Source organism: Oreochromis niloticus, linkage group LG7 (genome assembly GCF_001858045.2).
Source record: "Oreochromis niloticus isolate F11D_XX linkage group LG7, O_niloticus_UMD_NMBU, whole genome shotgun sequence".
NCBI classification, from domain to species: Eukaryota; Metazoa; Chordata; class Actinopteri; order Cichliformes; family Cichlidae; genus Oreochromis; species Oreochromis niloticus.
This window is the reverse complement of record NC_031972.2, coordinates 22,377,163-22,395,999: the sequence shown is the minus strand read 5'-3', so window position 1 is coordinate 22,395,999 and position 18,837 is coordinate 22,377,163. Positions and strand designations below refer to the sequence as shown.

The 18,837-nt window shown below is 39.3% G+C and overlaps 4 protein-coding genes across 10 annotated transcripts in view; 2 read left to right on the top strand and 2 right to left on the bottom strand.

Annotated features, from left to right (window-relative positions):
- Nucleotides 1-824: 824 nt before the first annotated feature.
- On the top strand, nt 825-2,925 carry orai1b (ORAI calcium release-activated calcium modulator 1b). The gene is made up of 2 exons (XM_003453845.4): nt 825-1,106; nt 1,218-2,925. The coding sequence occupies exons 1-2, from the start codon at nt 993-995 to the stop codon at nt 1,773-1,775; spliced, it is 672 nt and encodes a 223-aa protein (XP_003453893.1). The 5' UTR covers nt 825-992; the 3' UTR covers nt 1,776-2,925.
- Nucleotides 2,926-3,988: 1,063 nt separating this feature from the next.
- Nucleotides 3,989-6,839, bottom strand: morn3 (MORN repeat containing 3). Of its 4 annotated transcripts, none has more exons than XM_005470273.3 (6): nt 6,418-6,568; nt 5,484-5,651; nt 5,229-5,386; nt 4,984-5,143; nt 4,711-4,895; nt 3,989-4,547 (listed from the first exon to the last, which is right to left on the bottom strand). In XM_005470273.3, exons 2-6 carry the CDS (start codon nt 5,626-5,628, stop codon nt 4,482-4,484), a joined length of 714 nt encoding a protein of 237 aa, XP_005470330.1. In that variant the 5' UTR covers nt 5,629-5,651; nt 6,418-6,568; the 3' UTR covers nt 3,989-4,481. The 4 variants fall into 4 exon arrangements, with proteins under 4 accessions (XP_005470330.1, XP_003453934.1, XP_025764931.1 ...); XM_003453886.5 differs by having other exon boundaries at nt 6,304-6,485; XM_025909146.1 differs by having other exon boundaries at nt 6,334-6,485.
- On the top strand, nt 6,717-16,686 carry tmem120b (transmembrane protein 120B). 2 transcript variants are annotated; one of them, XM_005470272.4, is made up of 12 exons: nt 6,717-6,855; nt 9,100-9,218; nt 9,377-9,493; nt 9,578-9,637; nt 9,740-9,835; nt 9,926-10,015; nt 10,133-10,198; nt 10,278-10,339; nt 13,651-13,743; nt 14,018-14,082; nt 14,279-14,347; nt 14,934-16,451. In XM_005470272.4, exons 1-12 carry the CDS (start codon nt 6,793-6,795, stop codon nt 15,048-15,050), a joined length of 1,017 nt encoding a protein of 338 aa, XP_005470329.1. In that variant the 5' UTR covers nt 6,717-6,792; the 3' UTR covers nt 15,051-16,451. The 2 variants fall into 2 exon arrangements, with proteins under 2 accessions (XP_005470329.1, XP_025764930.1); XM_025909145.1 differs by lacking the exon at nt 6,717-6,855 and adding an exon at nt 7,032-7,169 and having other exon boundaries at nt 14,934-16,686.
- rhof (ras homolog family member F) overlaps nt 16,427-18,837 on the bottom strand; it is a 6,995-nt gene continuing 4,584 nt past the window's right edge. For all 3 annotated transcript variants that reach the window (XM_019361108.2, XM_019361107.2, XM_003453847.5), the window contains 3 exons: nt 18,030-18,139; nt 17,567-17,701; nt 16,427-17,317 (listed from right to left, as the gene is read on the bottom strand). In XM_019361108.2, the coding sequence (XP_019216653.1) occupies nt 17,153-17,317; nt 17,567-17,701; nt 18,030-18,139 (410 nt within the window). In that variant the 3' untranslated portion in view covers nt 16,427-17,152. The remainder of the gene's footprint in view (nt 17,318-17,566; nt 17,702-18,029; nt 18,140-18,837) is intronic.

Here is an 18,837-nt window from a genome sequence, read left to right as displayed (position 1 = left end):
ACCGCTGAAAAATAACATAAAATTTAAAAAAAAACATTCGTTATTATCTTAAAATGTTAACTAAATAGCTTGACATTTCATTTTCAATCAGTAACTTTTAAGTTTTAGTGAATTTTGAGCTCTCTATCTCCAAATTTTTACATATCTTTGCTTTTTTTATGTTTTTTTCTTTTTCTCCCTTTTCCATAGCGCAAGGAAAGTACAGAGCTAATTCAAAATTTGGGGTTAGGTCATTTTTTCTTTGTCTCTTTGAGTTACTCAATTTTTTTTTTTTTTTTTGAGATAACTCCAAATATCGACTCACCTTTCCCCGGCATCATTTTATTTTTATTGTTATTTTCTACTTCGTTTTTTTCACTGGGAGAAACAAGGTTCCGTAAAACGTAGCTCAATCGAAATTATAGGTTAACTCAGAAACTTAAAGCTCCGAGAAAATTTTGAGATCATAACTCCAAATTTGAACTTACCTCTGCCTAGCATCATTTTTATTTATTTATGTAAAAAAAAAAAATCAATGGCGGAAACAAGCATCCGTTAAGCGTAGCTAAGTTGAATTTTCCGGTTATTTTCTCAAAATTTCAACTTAACATCTCGAAATTTCAAGTTATTTTCTCATTGTTCGAGTTATGTGCTCATAAGTTTGAGTAAGTAACCGCAAAATGTGACTTTAGCCATTTTTTCAAAAAACATTATGTATTTATTTACATTGGCAGAAACAAGGTTCCATATATAACTCCGTAGTTACACTATTATCGCTGACTAATTAATGAGTAGCACCATGTTTTTAAAGCAACTGCTCAGCAGCGGATGTTTCCATGGGAGCGCGCAGACTTATGGGTAATGCAAGGTGCAGGCGGTACAGCGGCACGCTGAAGAACGACAAGAAATTGCTTCCGCAGTTCAGTTAGCCGGCGAGGTTAAATGCTGTGTAAGTGTACGCTGTCGGAATCTCTTTTTTTCAGTAACAGAGTGTTTTTGCTAAGTGTCGCAGTATGAGTCTGAACGAGCATTCACTGCAAGCGCTGTCCTGGAGAAAGCTGTACCTGAGTCGAGCTAAACTGAAGGCTTCCAGTCGGACCTCGGCTCTGCTGTCTGGATTTGCTATGGTAACACGGTCTCCGGACCAGCACTGGCACTCTTCCGTGTATGAATCTGTTACAAGACATTACTGACCTGTGTTGTAACTTTGTGTTTCCTGTTTCCTTCCGTCTCCTCAGGTGGCTATGGTAGAAGTGCAGCTGGACAACAGCTACCCCTACCCACCTGCCCTCCTTATCGCCTTCAGTGCCTGCACCACTGTGCTCGTAGCCGTTCACCTGTTCGCTCTGATGGTCAGCACCTGCATTTTACCCAACATAGAGGCCGTGAGCAACGTCCACAATCTCAACTCGGTGAAGGAGTCCCCACATGAGCGAATGCACCGACACATTGAGCTGGCGTGGGCGTTTTCCACAGTCATTGGTACTTTGCTCTTCCTGGCAGAGGTGGTTCTACTCTGCTGGGTTAAGTTTTTGCCCATCAAGCCCAACAAATCCAGCAACAGCACAGTTTCCTCCGGAGTGGCTGCTGCCATTACCTCCACCTCCATTATGGTGCCCTTTGGTTTGGTTTTCATAGTCTTCGCTGTGCATTTCTATCGCTCCTTGGTGAGCCACAAGACTGACAGACAGTTTGAGGAGCTGGAGGAGCTCTCCAACCTCACCAGGCTACAGAATGAGCTCGATAACAGAGGAGAATCTTCCATCTTGCAGTCGCCAAGCTCACATTTCCCATAGTCGGGTCCAGCTGATGCACATTTGTGGTGGAACTCGTGACCCCTTTGGGAATTCTCCAAGTCAGAAGCCACCTTATTGGCTTCTATGGTTTTTACAGGAATGAAGATTAATCTCACTCTTTATTGTGAAATTTATTTTGTGAAGAACAGTTGTATTTTTTAGAAAACACACTTGATTGACTGTGAACTCGTATATCCGCCGTGCTGCATGTAGCTTGAAATCGGAAAGTCTTAACAGTGGTAGCTGCCTCACTGATCTCCAACGGTATGGGAGAGACATCTGAACAGTAACCTGGAATCCTGTCTGTTGCTGCCTGCTGTATTTATTTAACCGTCTGTCAGTGAATACTTCATTTGTTTATGTATATTACCTTGTGAACCACGTGTATTTAACCCTTTTCTCCCATTATTTACATAGTTTTCTTGTTTTTGTTTTTTTTAAGTGTTCACAATTTGCATTCGGAATGCTCTCCCTTTGTGTCGACTAGTCAGCTGCCAAACTTACAGTACAACTTAAGTATGTTTTGTTCTCATGTGTTGCACAGGCTGTGGTGTTCAAATAAACACCTTTTCACAAAGTGGTGTTCAAAGTTAACAATCATAGCAAAAAAAAAATGTGACTGCGTGTGGAGAGTCTGGTTTGGGCTTCGTGAGGATGCGGCCTTGTTAGGAGGCAAGGTACATGATGCCCGCTGTGATAGATAGATGTTCTGCCCTTATATTACACAGACTTTGCACTATGGAGCTGGCAGGATAAAGAGCCTCTAATGTCAGAGCAAGCCAGACATTTGTGTTGTCACACACTGCTGACATTTTTATGCACACTAACACAGTTTTATAATCTCATTTGGATCTCTGCTGCACACTTAATGTTAATATTAGTTATTAGTGCTTTATTTTGAAGAGTCTGAGCACTCCACTTGTCTCACATATTCTGAACTGGCATTTTGCTCTTGTGATTCAGTTTTGAAGTATGTACCGATAGCTGTTCAATTGTGTTTTTAACATAAAAAGTGATTATTTTGAATTAAGAATCTGTGTGAGCCTGTACTCCAGATGTGGTCAGAGATGTGTTTACTTAAGCAGCTGGGACATTGATAGATGGCCATAATGCAGTTGCTAGGGAAATAAAATCAAAGTATAATGAAAAAGTTGGGGGTGTTTTATTTCTAAAGGGGAAAACATATTACACTTATGGTGACATTTTAAGTATTTTTTGTTTTCATTTTGATGAGTATGGCTTGTAGCTTATGAAAACCTTAAATCCAGTCTCCTGAGTTGGCTGACCACTCATACACAGTAACGGCAGAGTCAGCAAACCTTGTAGTAGTACCTTTAGCTCTGTGGGAAGGGTCTGAGTCCTGCTGGAAAAGAAAATTGGCATCTCCTTAAAGCTTGTCAGCAGATGGAAGCATGCAGAGCACTGGAAAACCCTGGCAGACATCTGTGTTGATTTTGGAGTTGATGTAAAACACAGGGGACAGACCAGATAACACGGCACCCCAAATCACCACAGACTGCACAAACTTCACACTGGATTTCAGACTCTATGGATCCTGCACTTCACAGTTCTTCCTCCAAACCTTTAAGACTGTGATTTTCAAACAAAATGCAACATTTGTTTTGTCTTAAAAGAGAACTTTGGACCGCTAAGCAAATTTCGTTCTTCATCTTTAGCCCAGGTATGACGTTTGCGATGCCTCTGCTTCAGGAGTGCCTGGATAGCACTTCCTGAGTCAGCTGTTTTTGACAATCCTCTCAATCACGTGATTATCTCTTTTGCACCTTTTCTTGCCACACTTGCAGTCAACTTTTTAAATCCTGTGATGCAGCACTCTCGAGAACAGCCAGCCTTTTCAACAATGACTTCCTGTGGCTCACTGTTCATGCGCAGTGATGATCATCATCATCTAGTCAACTGTCAAGTCAGCAGTCGTCCACATGATTGTGGTTGGTGGTATTGAACTAAACTGTGAGATACACTGTATTTATACTGTTTAAATATTAATTTACTCAAACTCAAAATTAAATATTCTAATAATTTTAGATACGGGATTCTTGATTTTCATCTATATTCCATAATCACCAAAATTAAGAAAAAAGAATATAGAATAATGTGAAATTTTATCTTTTTGTATTTCTTTGAGAGGCAGTACTATTATTCAAGGTTTAGATGTGGTAAACATAGCATAAGATCATCCTCTTACAGACTGGTTGTTAGGAATAGTGTTTTATTCTTAGGACAACTATACAAACTATAAACAGAACAAAGCATGACTGCTTTCTACTGAATAATGTGGCTTGTGTGTCAGTTACAAGTTCTCAAGGGTTTACACACTCAAGGCTAAAGTGTGATCAGACACCATATGACAAACAGATGGATGTGTAACACTGAATTTATCATATGACAATCTCTTTTAATTTGTATTAAGTCATCCAACATAGTGTTTTCAATCTTAAGAGGTATATATGTAAAATCTGATGAGGCATTTTTTTCCCTTTATGATCAATTATTATACACGTTTAATTGGCAACAGATAAATTTGTCACATTAATGGATGATTAAAGGATTTTGCCCCTCTGACAAGGACAAATAATCTGTGTGACAAAAGGGACACACACTGAAAACTCATTATGCTTTTTTAAAATTCTTTATCAGCAAGCATGTGGTGAAGTGGAAACTTGCTCTTGATCCTCTTGTTGTTTATCAGAACTGGCCAAGGTAAGCTGATTCGGCTTCCCTTAAAACCAGCTGTGGATCGATCAGGTGTACCTGAAAATAGAAGATAAGTCCACGCTTTCATGCACAGTAGTACAAATGGAGCAGGGCTTTGTTGTCAGTGCTTATATGATTATGTCATGTAAGCAGTGTAATGTAATTAGTCGTGTAATTTAATTTTGATGCATGGCTGTAACAGTCAGTTGCAACACTGTACCTTTGGAATCTGACATTTTGCAGGCATTGGTGCTCCATCTCTCCCAAAATCAGACAGGGTCCCACATTTTGGCACTCCATCCACCCAAAGGCCTTCATACAGCTGGCCTTTGTCACAGTAGTAGAACTTTCCACGACCATCCTTCTTGCCCTCTCGCCAGCTACCTTCATATCTGTTTCCATTTGCTTAAACAGAAATTAGAAAGTCATATTATAACATCCAAATTATAATCTAGTTTCGATGTACATGCATGTATAGAAAATTTTCTCTTACAAAATATAATGATTCCTTCTCCATGATTCTTATCCTTCAGCCACTTGCCCTCATAGATGTCTCCATTTGCATAGTACATCCTTCCCCAGCCACTCCGTTGGTCCTCGCTCCACTCCCCCTCGTACACTGATGAGTTATTGTAAAAGTATGTGCCATACCCCTGAGAAGGTGGACAAATACATGACTGACCATACATACCGATATGTCTTTCAGCGTGCATGTGAAACATTATGTCACATACATACATCCTTCTTTCCATCTGTCCATTCACCACAGTACTTCTTCACATACTTCTTTGATCCTGGGAGTAACACGCTGTAGGTACCATACCCGTCACGTTTTCCAAATTTCCACTCTCCATCATAAATGGCACCAGACTTCTTCCAAACCTGAGTTCCCTTGCCTTATAGAAATAAATAAACAAACAAGCAAACATGACAGCTGCACTACTTCAAACCTCTCAGGAGTTGAGTGGAAGCTGACGAAAAACTATATCTCACCATGCTTCTTATTGTTCTGCCACTCCCCGGTGTATTCGTTTCCACTGGGTGAGAAAACTGTGTGCCGCAGTCCACATTTCTGTGACTTAATGTCCAGCAGTGTTGACAATGAGGGAGTAGTTGGAGGTCTTTTGAGAAATGGCATTGCTGGTGGTAGCTTGATGAAACCTGTAAGCATTAGAATGAAATAAAAAAAAACAACAAAAAAAACATGGTCAGTCTGTCACTGGTCCTGTGACAGACTGGCGACCTGTCCAGGGTGTACCCCGCCTCCCGCCCTATGACAGCTGGGATAGGCTCCAGCACCCCCCGCGACCCTGAAAAGGATAAGCGGAAGCGAATGGATGGATGAATGGGTGGAAAAACAAAACATGTTTGCTGTCCTTCTGCCACTGAAAATGGAAACAAATATTTTTTTTATTTGTAGTTTTTTGCCATCCATAAGTCAAAATTTAAAGTTATTATCTCAAAATCCCGACTTAGTGACTCAAAATTTAAAATTATTTTCTCATGTTTAAGTTAGTAAATTGATATTTTATTTTTTTTGACTTGATAGATGGCTAAAAAATGTTTTGTTAGTGGCACAAACAAGCTGCCATACCCATTAAGCAGTACATGTCACCAAATTCATACAACAGAAAAAACACTGCCCTTCTTTGAAGAGTTGACAGTATTTTAAACTGTCACTCACAACACTGTAATTTATTATTTAGAAAAGTAGCCACACGGTCATCTAAGGAAACTAGTTAAGCTCTCCAGCTTAGTTAGCATTACAGGTAAAATAGAAAAGTAGAAAAGCAAAAAAGCAAAGTAATTGTACCTTTGCGGTGTTTCCAAGCGGATCACTTACTGAAACTGAATCCGCTTGCAAACTTAGCCAAACAAAAGCCATCAATTTAACGAGGAAATTAAGAAAACATGTTACTAGCCGTACACAACTTCAATGCTGACCAGCAGCAGCAGGAGAGCAAGTTTGTATGCTGTATCCTAGCAACAGCAATGTGTACAGTTATTGGTGCCTTATAAATGTAATTGAGAGGCCATTTAAAAATTTGAGTTGAACGTGTCTGGATGTCATTTTTGATCCACAAGTCTTTTTTTTTTTTAATCTGCCGTTAGTTTCTTTTATTTACTACTTGATGGCTTCATCCGTTGTAAACCACGACGTTTGGTTGTGACGGCGGTTTACGAAGTGCGCATGCTCTACACAGGACAGTTAAAACTCGCCTGAGTGGCCGGAGCAGGAGCAGCCCGTGGGTGAAAAGCCTTGTGGAAGAGTCTTCTTCGCTGAATAAGCTACAACACTGCAATGTCCAAGCCGAGGTTTCAGGCGGAGTGGGAGGAAATTGATGAGGAATATCAACAATTACAGGTGACTGAAAACTCTTTAACGAGTATAGTATCATTTGTGCTAGGTTAGGAGGAGGAGTAGTGTGGCGTCGAGACATGCAGGGGCTGTAGCAGTTTGTCTGTCTCTTTCCTATTCGTCATTCATTCTCAGGTCATCCGTAAACCCAGCATCTAGCCAATAAGTGCGCTGTTGGCAGCAGTATCCGAGGGATGCAATATATTTGCCGTGCGTTTATATTTTATCTTACTTTACTGTAACATCGCTGTGTTGCAACCGCTAACATTAGCAACAGTCTTCTTGGGGCTAGGGTGCTTTGCTGCGAATAAGCTGCTACAGTAAGTTAGCTAACCGCACAATGCATTGTTGTCCTATTTATTAATGTTAAATCACTGCTACCGAAGTTGAGGCAGAGGTTAAAGTGGCTTCACAAAGTAGCTTCTGGGTCTTTTGGCTTGGGTGATTTATTTAGGAGTCCTTAAGGGCATCAGCAGCCATCGTGAAGTTGACACGCTAGCTCACGTTAGCCATAGTTGGCTAACTTGGAACAAAATGAAGATAAGAAACTGTATTATTCACCTAAAATCTCTGTTTCTGTGACACCTCACAGTTTATGCACACGTGGATCTGAAGCTGAGCAGAAACCGCTTCCCGTTTATATTATAGCTGTTATATTTCAGCTTTATTTACCTCTTTCAAACAGCTGCAGTTCTTTAGAGAATTTTAAAACACAACTTTAAACAAATGTGACAAATTTTGAAACTCTAAAAGAAAAATGTTGTAAATGGTTAAGACGTACCGAAATATTGAGCCCACTTCAATTACAAAACATAAGTCAAGGTTTGTTTTTTGTTTTGTTTTTTTAAGTGTCCACTGAGATGGAGTTATTCACCTCCACACACTGGGGCCACGATGGCTAAAAGCTGATTCCTCCTGTGTGTATTGATCTTGGGAACAGAAGGCCAGCTGCATAGCATCTGAGTTATCTGTTTATCTGTATATGATGATTATATGATCTCTGAGAGAGAGACTGGTGCCAGACCCATAGAGGGATTTAAAACAGATGTTACATTGTTTTCATGTCAGTTTGAATGAACGCATACTTAGATCATGTGCTCAGTACTGGCTGACTGGTATAACCCATCCTTTTAACAGGTCATGTGCACCTCATCATAACTGATGTCAGAAAATGGTCATGTGATAAAACAAAGATTGCAGAAACACAATGAATGACGGCTGCATGTAGATTGCTTTCTTTTTCCTGTTAAATACTGGGAAGATCTCCCTACTTTTTGTGATGTAGCTAACTTTGAAATATTTCACCATGAGGACAAGTATTAAACCAATTACTATGTTCTCTTGAAGAGATCAGTCCTGCTTTTTGTGGTTTCCTATGATGGTGTGCTTAATGAGTAAAAGAGTGGGACAGGAAAGGTGTGCCGATTCAGAACCACTGGTTCACGTGTAGGTGATGAACAAAGACAAAAGGTATAAGCTCAGCCTTGAGGAAGATAACCTTTGGGTGATTAGATCTGAACCTGTGAGGTATGGAGGTACAACAAAGGGAGTTCAACTGGCTCTAAGGGGGATAGGAATCTGACCCCTGATTAGCAAACTCGCATGTGGTTTACATATATAACAATAGGATCTGCTTACGGGGACTGTTTCACTGAAGAACAGCGTATTAAAGGGTCAAAGATTCAGAGGATAGTGAGTCTCTCTCAGCATGAATGGATGAATGAACTTTTATTGTCATTATACATAGGCAAACTTTCATTGTACTTTCTCAGGATTAAAATGACAATAAATGAACAGAATGAGTAAATACATAGGATGAATAAAAATGGGTACGTAATTAATGATAAAAGAACTTAGAAGCATGAATATATATGGATGTGTCATCAGTTTTCAGTGTTTAGTCCAGGACATTTTTCTTTACATTTTGGGAGTCTACTAATTGTTTGAACTGTAGTTCGTGTTTCCCAATGATGTAATTTACTCCTAATTTAGAATTGTTTTTGAAGCTTTCAGGTAAAAGACAGACACAGTAGCTGTAATTTAAACGTGTGTGTGTGTATATATATATATCAGATGCTTCATCCTTTTTGATGGGGACAAAGTGATGACAGTGTAGCTACGAATGCAAGTAAACCTGAGTGATTAATTTGTGGCTGTATTCATCTTTAAGTCCTAGCTGGTTGTGCTTAATCCTCATTTCTGCGTGTCAGCAGATGTTTCTAACCAGACATGTATTTAATTTATTCACAGGAAACTCACAAAATATACCGACAAAAACTGGAAGAGCTCACCAGTCTTCAAGCAACTTGCAGCAACGCCATCAGTAAACAGAGGAAATGTCTGAAAGACTTGAGGCACAGTTTAACCAAGTAAGTACACCTGCTATTAAAGTAGTCAAGCAAGTAGTCGATGGATTCCCACAACTAAAATAAGCACTTAAATTATCTGGTTTCGATTTCAGTGATATCATGGAGGATGAAAAATATCCTTCGTCTTTTCTCATTTTGCCCTTCTGCTTTCGTTACAGGTGTGCACAGACGTGTGATGAGAAAGAGCTGAAACTAATAACTGACATCAAAACGCAAATAAAAGATAAAGAAAATGTTTTCTTTGACATGGAAGCATATTTGCCAAAGAAAAATGGGTGAGAACTATTTGTTGTCAGTGAGAGATCTGCTGTAATCACTAAGCTTTATTTCGTTAACTTGCATTTTTTTTCCGTTTTAAGACTATACTTGAATTTGGTCCTGGGCAACGTGAATGTAACACTTCTCAGCAACCAGGCAAAGTATGTATCACCTTTTAGCCTCAAAAGCAGGTTCAGGCTGTGGGTTCAGATTGGTTTTTATGTCAGTCTCTTATCATCTCTTTGTTCCGTTTATGCGCACAGATTTGCCTACAAAGACGAGTATGAGAAGTTCAAGCTTTGCATGACAATAATCCTGATGTTCGGAGCAATAACCTGCCTCTTCTTTCTAAACTGTCGGTGAGAGAACCTCCCTCCCCTCGAAGCATGACTGATGGTGTTATCTTATTAAGGATTGGCTTCTTATTTGATGTTTTCTGCCTTGTTTAGGGTCACTGATGAAATCTTCAACTTTTTGTTGGTGTGGTACTACTGCACATTGACCATAAGGGAAAGCATCCTCATAAACAACGGCTCCAGGTGTGTTGCTACTATCAGAGGATTTATCCTTTAGTGGGCTATTTTTAAATTAAAGCCTTTGTCTACGGAAGATTTTTAGTTGGGAAAATTTTCAAGTTCCTCCTTTTTTCTTTTCAGGATCAAAGGGTGGTGGGTGTCTCACCATTATGTCTCCACCTTCTTGTCAGGTGTTATGCTGACATGGTGAGATATTGTCTTTGTTGATTCAGCATCATGTTGTTTTTATTTTGGGAAATGTGAATGAGTTCTTTTCTTTCCTCAGGCCAGAAGGACCAATGTATCAGATGTTCAGGAGCCAGTTTCTTGCCTTCTCCATCTATCAAAGTAAGATGTATCCAAATTGGCTTATTTACGTACACTCACTGGCCACTTTATTAGATACAGATGTTAGTACCAGGTTGGGAACCCTTTTGCGTTCAGGGCAGAATTCTTCATGGCATCTATGGTTCAATAAGGTCCTCGAAACATTTGGTCCGTATTGACAGTTGTTGCAGATTTGTCAGCTTCACATACATAATGCAAAACTTCAGTTCCAATAAATCACAAAGGTCCTCTATTAGACTGAGATCTGATGACTTTGGAGGTAATCTGAGTAGAGTGAACTCATAGTGATGTTCAAGAAACCAGTTTGAGGTTATTTGAGCTTTCACATGGGGTGCTGTCTCGTTTTTGGACCATCTTCTGTAAACCCTAGAGATGGTCATGTGGGGGAAATCACAGCAGCTGAGTAGTTTATGAAATACTCAGACAAGCTCGTCTGGCAGAAACAACCATGCCATAGTCAAAGGCTCTTAAACCTCTCATCTTTCCTGATTCTGCTGCTCAGAACTTCAGCAGGTATTCTTCTGTTTTTCCGACTCTCCTGCCAACGCTTCATTAAAGCAACAGTTCAAGATTTAATAGCTCAAAGTCCAACCTAAACAGCTCAGTTACATTATGACGACAGAGCAATCCAGGCACACCACTGAAAAGTATAGATGAAATACAGTACTAAAAGTACTTAGGGTTGACTTAAACCTCAGTTTAAAAAAGGGGTTTTAAGCATGAAAGCCTTTGCTGTTTGTTATAAGGAACCTAATAACAAATAATCCATTTCACATAGAGCTGGGCGATATAAGATTTTTTTCATATCACGATATGTTTTTTCATTTCAGGCGATAACGATATATATCACGATATAAGCCAAATAACTATATTTGTAAGATTTAAATGTGCCGTTGCTCAAAAGTAAAATGTGAAATAATCTGCAGCTTGTTTTGATTTAAATATTTATTTCCCATAATAAGTTCAACAGGGCAGATGTACTTAAGGAACATAAGACTTCAGTTTTAGATAAATAAAGGCAAATATTGCAAACTACACAAAACGCAGCCGCTAAAGCATTTAAGTTTCAAAATAGAACAAACAAAACAAACTACTAAATTGTCAATTCCACTTAGAAACAAAATATTAATTCTAAAAATAAATCTTAGTTTGTTTTACAGAAGAACAGACAAAATTGACTAACTTTTGTCAATATCAAATAAACTGAGAACTAAAAGGAAATTCTCAATCTCTCCTTGTTGTATAGCTTAGCTTTTCAAACAGTTTTAACAGTTACTTTAGTCTGACAAAAGCCGAATGACGAATTAGCGTTTTCAGTCAGAGATTGAGCATGCACCGCTTTATTGTATTTCCAGACTTGCTTTCAGCACAATTTACAGTGCGCGCTACTCTGTTTTTTGTCAGACTTGAAATAGCCGAAATACCTTCACACTACGGAACTTCTGTGGCCCTTCCGTTCGACAGTCTCTCCGGCATTGGAACCATCATCGGTTTTCTTTTCGGTAACCTTCGCTCACGCTCTCGGTTGACTTTTCTCTAGTCGGCAAACTCATTTCCTTCATTACCCGGGCGGCCCGGCTGCAAAAACAAATACACATGTGCGCCTTGGCACTTGTGCTGTACATAACAAGTCGCGTGACGTGACGCTGTGGCTGTGATTGGTTCGGCTCTGCTACTTCATTTGGATTGGGTGTTCTTTTTTTCTTTTTTTTAAGAGGACAAGAGAGATGAGGCCTATCGCAATAGTTTAATTTTTCTATCGAGAAAAAGTTATTTCGCAATACATATCGTTATCGTTTTATCGCCCAGCTCTAATTTCACATGGTTTTCTGTTGTGTTGTCAAACATTGCCACACTTCATCGCATTTGAGGCACCAAGCTGTCACAGTGCCAAATAAATGACTACCAATTGGATCAATAGTTGGCAATATGGGTGTCTTCCTGGAGACGGATACAAATATATTTTGATTATTCAAATTTGTGGAAGTAAACAAAAAGAAATGTAAAAAAGCAAATTGTCAGACTGGTGCTTCTATCACATTTTATTTGACTTTTGTGATATTTAATGGATGAAAATAATATTTTCTGCCCTTCATCCAATTAATGAGTAAAACTGTGCATGGAGAGAGAAGATGCACTTGAGCTAAAGGTCTAAAATCTGGGATTTTAATTTAAAAAAACAAGAGAGAGAGAGACACACACAGACACACATTCTGTAAATCAAAGGTCTAGTTGAGGACCCAGAGAGGGAAGAACAAACTTCAGATGCTTTCATCATTATTTTCCCTCGAATGTTCCCATGTCGGACGCTGACATGCAGTCACACTGTGGTGTGATGCCACACTGTGCCAGAAGAGGGCAAGGTCAGGTCACTTGCAAAACCAAATTTGTTACATAACCCCCCAATAAAACTAAAACTTTGAATGACTTCAGGATGGGGCAGCACTTAAAGGTGATGACTTACAAGTTTATACTACAAAGAAATACAGTACTTAGAAAGTCATGTCATAGTATCTCATGTTCACAATGATGTTGGAAAAACTAGATTTGAATACTTTTCCTTTCCATTTGTAGGCAGCTAAGATTTATTAGTGTGTCTGCAACTGCTCTTGCAAACGTGTCTCTTTGTATTATGTGTCTGTATATTTACTCTTAAACCGTACAACTCATTGGATGGAGCCATACAACTGGACTGAGCTGAGTCCCACAAAAATAAAAAGCTGTCAGTGAAGATCTTCATTAAATCTTTGTTGTAGTCTGGGATTAGACTTGATCTGTGTTTGCAAAGCTTGCTGTAAATGTCTGTAAAAAGGTTCTTTGTGAGAACCTTTTTAAATAAGAGCTTTAATAATACAGATGATTTAAAGTTGATAGTTGGATTTTAATAAGGTTGTAGTAAGGCCTAAAAACTAACCGGACTACAACAAAGAGCAGTTTATTTAACAGTGATGGAAAATGATGAGATTGTAGCTGCTATGTCTTCACCTGAGTATAGAAGGGAAGTCACGTGGCACACTGGCGGTTGCACTTGTTGCTATGTATATCATATGCAGACTCATGAGGTGTCAACTCTGTGAGGGTGCTCTCTGGTCAGGGTTTTGGGTGAAAAGTCAAATGTTTAAAAGCGTATTAATTAAAAAAAAGTCTGCCTGACTGATTCAACCGAATGTAGAACTTTTTGTTTTGAGCCAAACCTCACAGGGAGAGCTGCAGTTTGTTGGTTGTAACTGTTGCCATCAGTGCTCTAAAATAAGAACATGGCTATAAAGTGCAGCGATGAATAATTATTTTTAATCTTTTTGCTCCTCCAGGCTTTGTTCAGTTCCTTCAGTACTACTACCAGAGCGGCTGCTTATACAGACTGCGAGCTTTGGGAGAGAGAAATCAGCTGGACCTCACAGTGGGTAAGCTATTTTTGATGATAACCATTTCAGTTGTTTGAGTCATCTGCAACACCATGTCTGGGTGGGGGAAATGGGGTAAAGGTGAGAGATGGGGGCAGTTGTTAACATCAGCGTGCAGGGTCACAGATGTCCCAACACGCTGGAGCACCGAGGACACAGATCTGCTTCCTCAAACGTCTCAAATGTCAAGCTGTTGAGCAGTGAAATCAGAATGAGAGCACTCCAGTCACTTGGGTCATGTTTTGTTTTGTTTTTTGTTTTTCTGTCTCTGCAGAGGGATTTCAATCTTGGATGTGGAGGGGACTCACGTTTCTTTTGCCTTTTCTATTTTTTGGCCATGTAAGTTTTCATGTTTTTCTACTTGTATCTAATATAGAACTTCTATTGCTTGATTGCACTTTTCAGGAGGACTGCACAAGATCCTTACATTAAGGCATTAAGAGCATAAAATGACCAGGCGGTTTTAAAAGAAATATCAAAGAAACGTGTCTGTGCAGCAACATCATGAAAGATGATGCCTCCTCTTCTTTCACAGTTTTGGCAGCTGTACAACTCGGTGACCTTGTTCCGCTTGGCAAGACATGAGGATTGTAAGGAGTGGCAGGTAAGGATTGCATTGACAGTTCAAGTGCTTAAATGTCAAACCGACATGCTGAAGCAGAGCTCAAAGATAATTTTATATAAGAGGAAAATGTTTGAAACGCTTGTTTTAGGATCTCATTTGTACATTCCTCATGTATATCTGGTAGCAGTATACTTTGAATACGACCCCAAATGTGGACTTTAAAAGTTGTGTTTACAAATTCTGACTCTGATACCATCAGAGTCTCATCATCCGTCTCATTTCCTCTAACCTCTGACATGAAGGCTTTTTAACCTAGAGAAGTGCCGCTTACTGTATATTCTCGGTTTTCTGACCATTCTCTGTAAACCCTAGAGATGGTTGTGCGGGGAAGTCCCAGTCTGACACTAATAACTGTGCCATGTTCAGTGTCGCCTACAATCTGTTGAACTTTGCTCGCGCTGTGCCTGCATTTTCCTCATCACAGCAACAACTGTCAGCAAACACAAGTGTTAGGAAATAATGCGTTTTAGAACAGTCTTCTTCATTTTCGTGTCCTGTCTGAAAAGCCCACAGCTGCACATGCCATGACTTGTATTTAAATGTAACCCTTTTTTTCTTCTTTCAGGTATTCATGCTGGCGCTAACGTTTCTCGTCCTGTTCCTGGGAAACTTTCTCACCACGGTAAAAGTCGTCCACCAAAAAGTTCAGAAAAACCCGGAGAAGGTCCAAAAAACTGACTGAGAATAACCTCAGCGAGGCATCTTCAAGGGCCAGTAATTTTGAAGCAATGCGCACAATCGCTTGATGGACTGAACAGAGTGTGATCAGGTCAAGAGACGACGAGGCTGAAGCCACCGTTTTCTCTCGGACTTTGACAGCAGCAGCAGCCTCCGGCCAAAGTTTCTAACAAAAATGTTTTTACATACATATGACTGTGTTGATGTTCGTATGAGCACTGCACAAAGTGACATTCACCTGATAGATTAGTCTCTTTAACCTGTATGTGTGTGAGTGGAAAGAGAGTGTGTTTATTTGGGTGTTTGTGTCGGTGCATGAACTTTAACGGAGAGCCTCTGTTCAAATCATATGCAAATAATGAGGGAAGGTAGCATCGTTTAACAGAACAGAAAATAGTTTGCCTTTGAAGACCTAACGTCTGTCACGCACATACTTCATACTTCTGTGAAGTAATGATGATCAAAACGTCTCCCCAAAAAAATTGAACACTTTCAGTTTGAGGCTGTACTTTATCGTTTTGTCTCATCTCCCTGTTGTGTGATAATATTTTTACTGCTAGTATTTTTACTAGTCTTTAGATCCTGAAAATCTCAAATGTAGGTCCACAGCTTAAAGAAAAAAACAAACTGATACTTGAGTATTGAGAATGATCTGAAAGGGTGGAGGAATAAAATCCCTCTGCCGTCTCGAGTGAGAGCAGCTGCTCTGTCTTTACTGTTACTGTTTTGTTTCCAGATGAGTTGGGACTGCAAAGGGAGCGCTACATCATTTGTCTTTTTGAAAGCAGTGGTTTCGAAAGCCATAACTTTTTTTTTTTTAACTTTGTCTAAATCCCAAGAAGACGCAGATGAACTGTTGTTACATTTGGACGTTACATTTCATGTGGTCATTAACAGAATACTAACAAGGTGTTAAATGCACAAATCATGGTTTACTGATGGGGCAACATTATGCTTGTGTAAAAGTAGCTTCAAGGTGAGCAAGCATTTCCTCACAAAGTTTAAATTTAGCGGCACAGTTACTGTGCTGAGTTCCCATTTTGTTACATGTTGGAGAAATGTTGTGATTAAATGCTGCTATTGGCACCAGTACTGTAAGACTGATACTGAATTATGACTTTTTTTTAAATGTATTCAATTATTTTTCTAATTCCAACCCACAGACCCATACACCCATTAAATATTTCAATTAATTTATGGTGAGACCTTTCACTTTGCTTCACGTAGTTTTCTCTGATGCCTTACTTTTTATTCACGTGAGGGGGAGGGTGGGACAAAAAAACACCACTTGTATTGTGAAAATGGTTTCATTGATTGTGTCATGTCTTGTGCAGTCATGCTCCTGGAGAAAATCTCGGTATCTGTGTACTTTTTCTTTTCTTTTTTTTTTTATTATTGAGGGAAATTGATCACATCTGATGTGATTAAAACACTTTGTCTTTAACACAAAAAAATTGTACGTAGCTGTTTTTCAAGAATGCAGTTTGTTCCCTGAGTTTTTCATTCATGTGTCCGTTATGGTAAAATCAGCACCTGATTAGGAACAGTAACTCGTTTCTTGTTCTCACAGGTGTTCACTGTATTCATTACATTGTTTCAGTCCAACTTGTGATAAAAGCCTAAATAAACTGTGCAGCCGCTCTACGTGTTATGGTTTTTCAACTCTAGTGGGCGCTATTGGTAAAGCCTTCAGACTGACGGCCACAAAACAACCTAACAGTCATGAGTTGGGTTTTGTTTTTTTTTTTTTTTTTCCTTCACTCCTTTAGATTGTAAAAGCTACATCACAATACAAACAATAACTCGGTGCCTCCAATAAATATGTTTTTGGTAAAATAACAGTGCAAAAGTAGAAACAGTACAAAATTCCCCAGGAAGAAAAACATATATAAAAATACTAGACATAACATATGAAAGTAAAACCCTCCAAAAGAGGGTGTTTCAAGCTCCAGGTTGCAACTTGCAAAATTGTCTTTCCTGTTGTGTCATCAGTCATTTCCTTGTAACACTGAAGGAACATGTGCAGGCCCCCAACTTTCAATCTCTGCAGGACACTGAGCACAATCTGTCTCACTGAAGAAGAGGGTTCTTATGGCTTTTTGTCCTTCACAAAATAACACATTTCTTCTTCCTCTTGTTATTCCTCTGTTTTCGGTTGAAGGCCAAAGCCATCTTCGTTGCTTCTCTGAAAATGTCTTCCACGTTCTCCTGATACTTCGCCGAGCACTCGAGGTAGAGCTCTGCGTTCATGTGCTGGCGAGTCTCCTCACCCTGGGTGAGGGAAAAAAATGAACAAAAATCAAAGCAAGATTTAGAAAAGAAAAGAAGCAAGAATTAGACTGTAAAGCTGCGAAGACAACGATCAGTAAAGGAAGAAGGAAAAAACATGTATCTGAAGGAGCTCTGTAGCTTTTAGATGTGGTGATGGGTTCTGGTTAATGTGCATGCTCTTGTATCCTGTAACATCAGTGAAAACATGTTTACAGAAATCGGTGAACATCTACACGGTACGTTTCTTACTTGCATGTAAGTGACATGAGCCAGATTCATGGCCTTCAGCTTCCTGGCACACTCTTTGTCCTTCCTGAGGTCAGTCTTGCAGCCAATCAGGATGACTGGCGTGTCCCGACAGAAGTGCTTCACCTCTGGGTACCACTAGGCAAACAGAATAAAGAGTTTAACGGTGTGATACAGTGCATGTCTGTTATTTCCCCCATTAGATTTTTGAATTATTTGGCATTACTCTGTTTGTTTGCAGCACTGATTGGTCCTGTATTGTAATCCTTGCTCACATGAAGGCTTGCACAACATAAGAGTTAATAATATACGAGAGAATGCAAGCCAGCACCAACATACCAGGCGATTAATGATTAATCGTAAACTGGATCTTAAACAAAAAGCGAGAACGTTTGGCGACATTCCTGTGCCTGCATGTGTAACTTGGCTCATTGTTAACGCTTATTGTAAAATAGAAAAGGATCACCTTTATCAGGACGTTCTCATAGCTGGTTGGGTTTGTGACATCAAAGCAGACTAGAACCAGATTAGCTTCTTGGTATGAAAGTGGCCTCAGTCGATCATAATCATCCTGTCCTGAAAGGAGAAGGGCAAGAAATATGGGTTAGCCGATAAATGTAGAAGTGTGAATACGCCCATGCACTACAAAACTCTGTGTGTGACTAAAGGAACAAAAGGACAAAGATTCTGCTTTAAATGCAACAGTCTAAACATAAAAATGCTACCAAGTTTATGGTAGATATAAGAAACCACATCCTGGCTTCAGTTTCCTCTGCAGCTGATGTAAGACACCCTACAGATAAGCTGACAGACCAGACTGCCGTGGCTTTTCCTGACAATAAAATGTCTTCTTAAAAAAGCTCTTCAGATAACATGGAAATGCGTTAAAACTGTCACTTTTGAGTCACACTACCCAATTTACGAATCTAATTTCGGTACTAGCAAGTCGACGCTGTACAGCTGGCCATACGTGCTCTATTTAAAAACATATAAAATACTGTTATTAATATATGTTTAAATGGTTTGACGAAGCAAAAATACATAAAATTAGTCCATAAAATGTGTTGAGCGTCTAATCTGAGACTCTAGGTTTACTTCCAGTCAAGTTTTTGGATATTTACTTGATTGTAGGTGTTTCATTTGGTTTATTTACCCTATAAAAAACCCTCATATTAATAACTGCTTAGTACACTTATATTTGAGACGGTTCCTGAAATATCATGATGATGATGCTCTGACATGAACGTCAACCTTTACTACTTCCTTCTACAGTG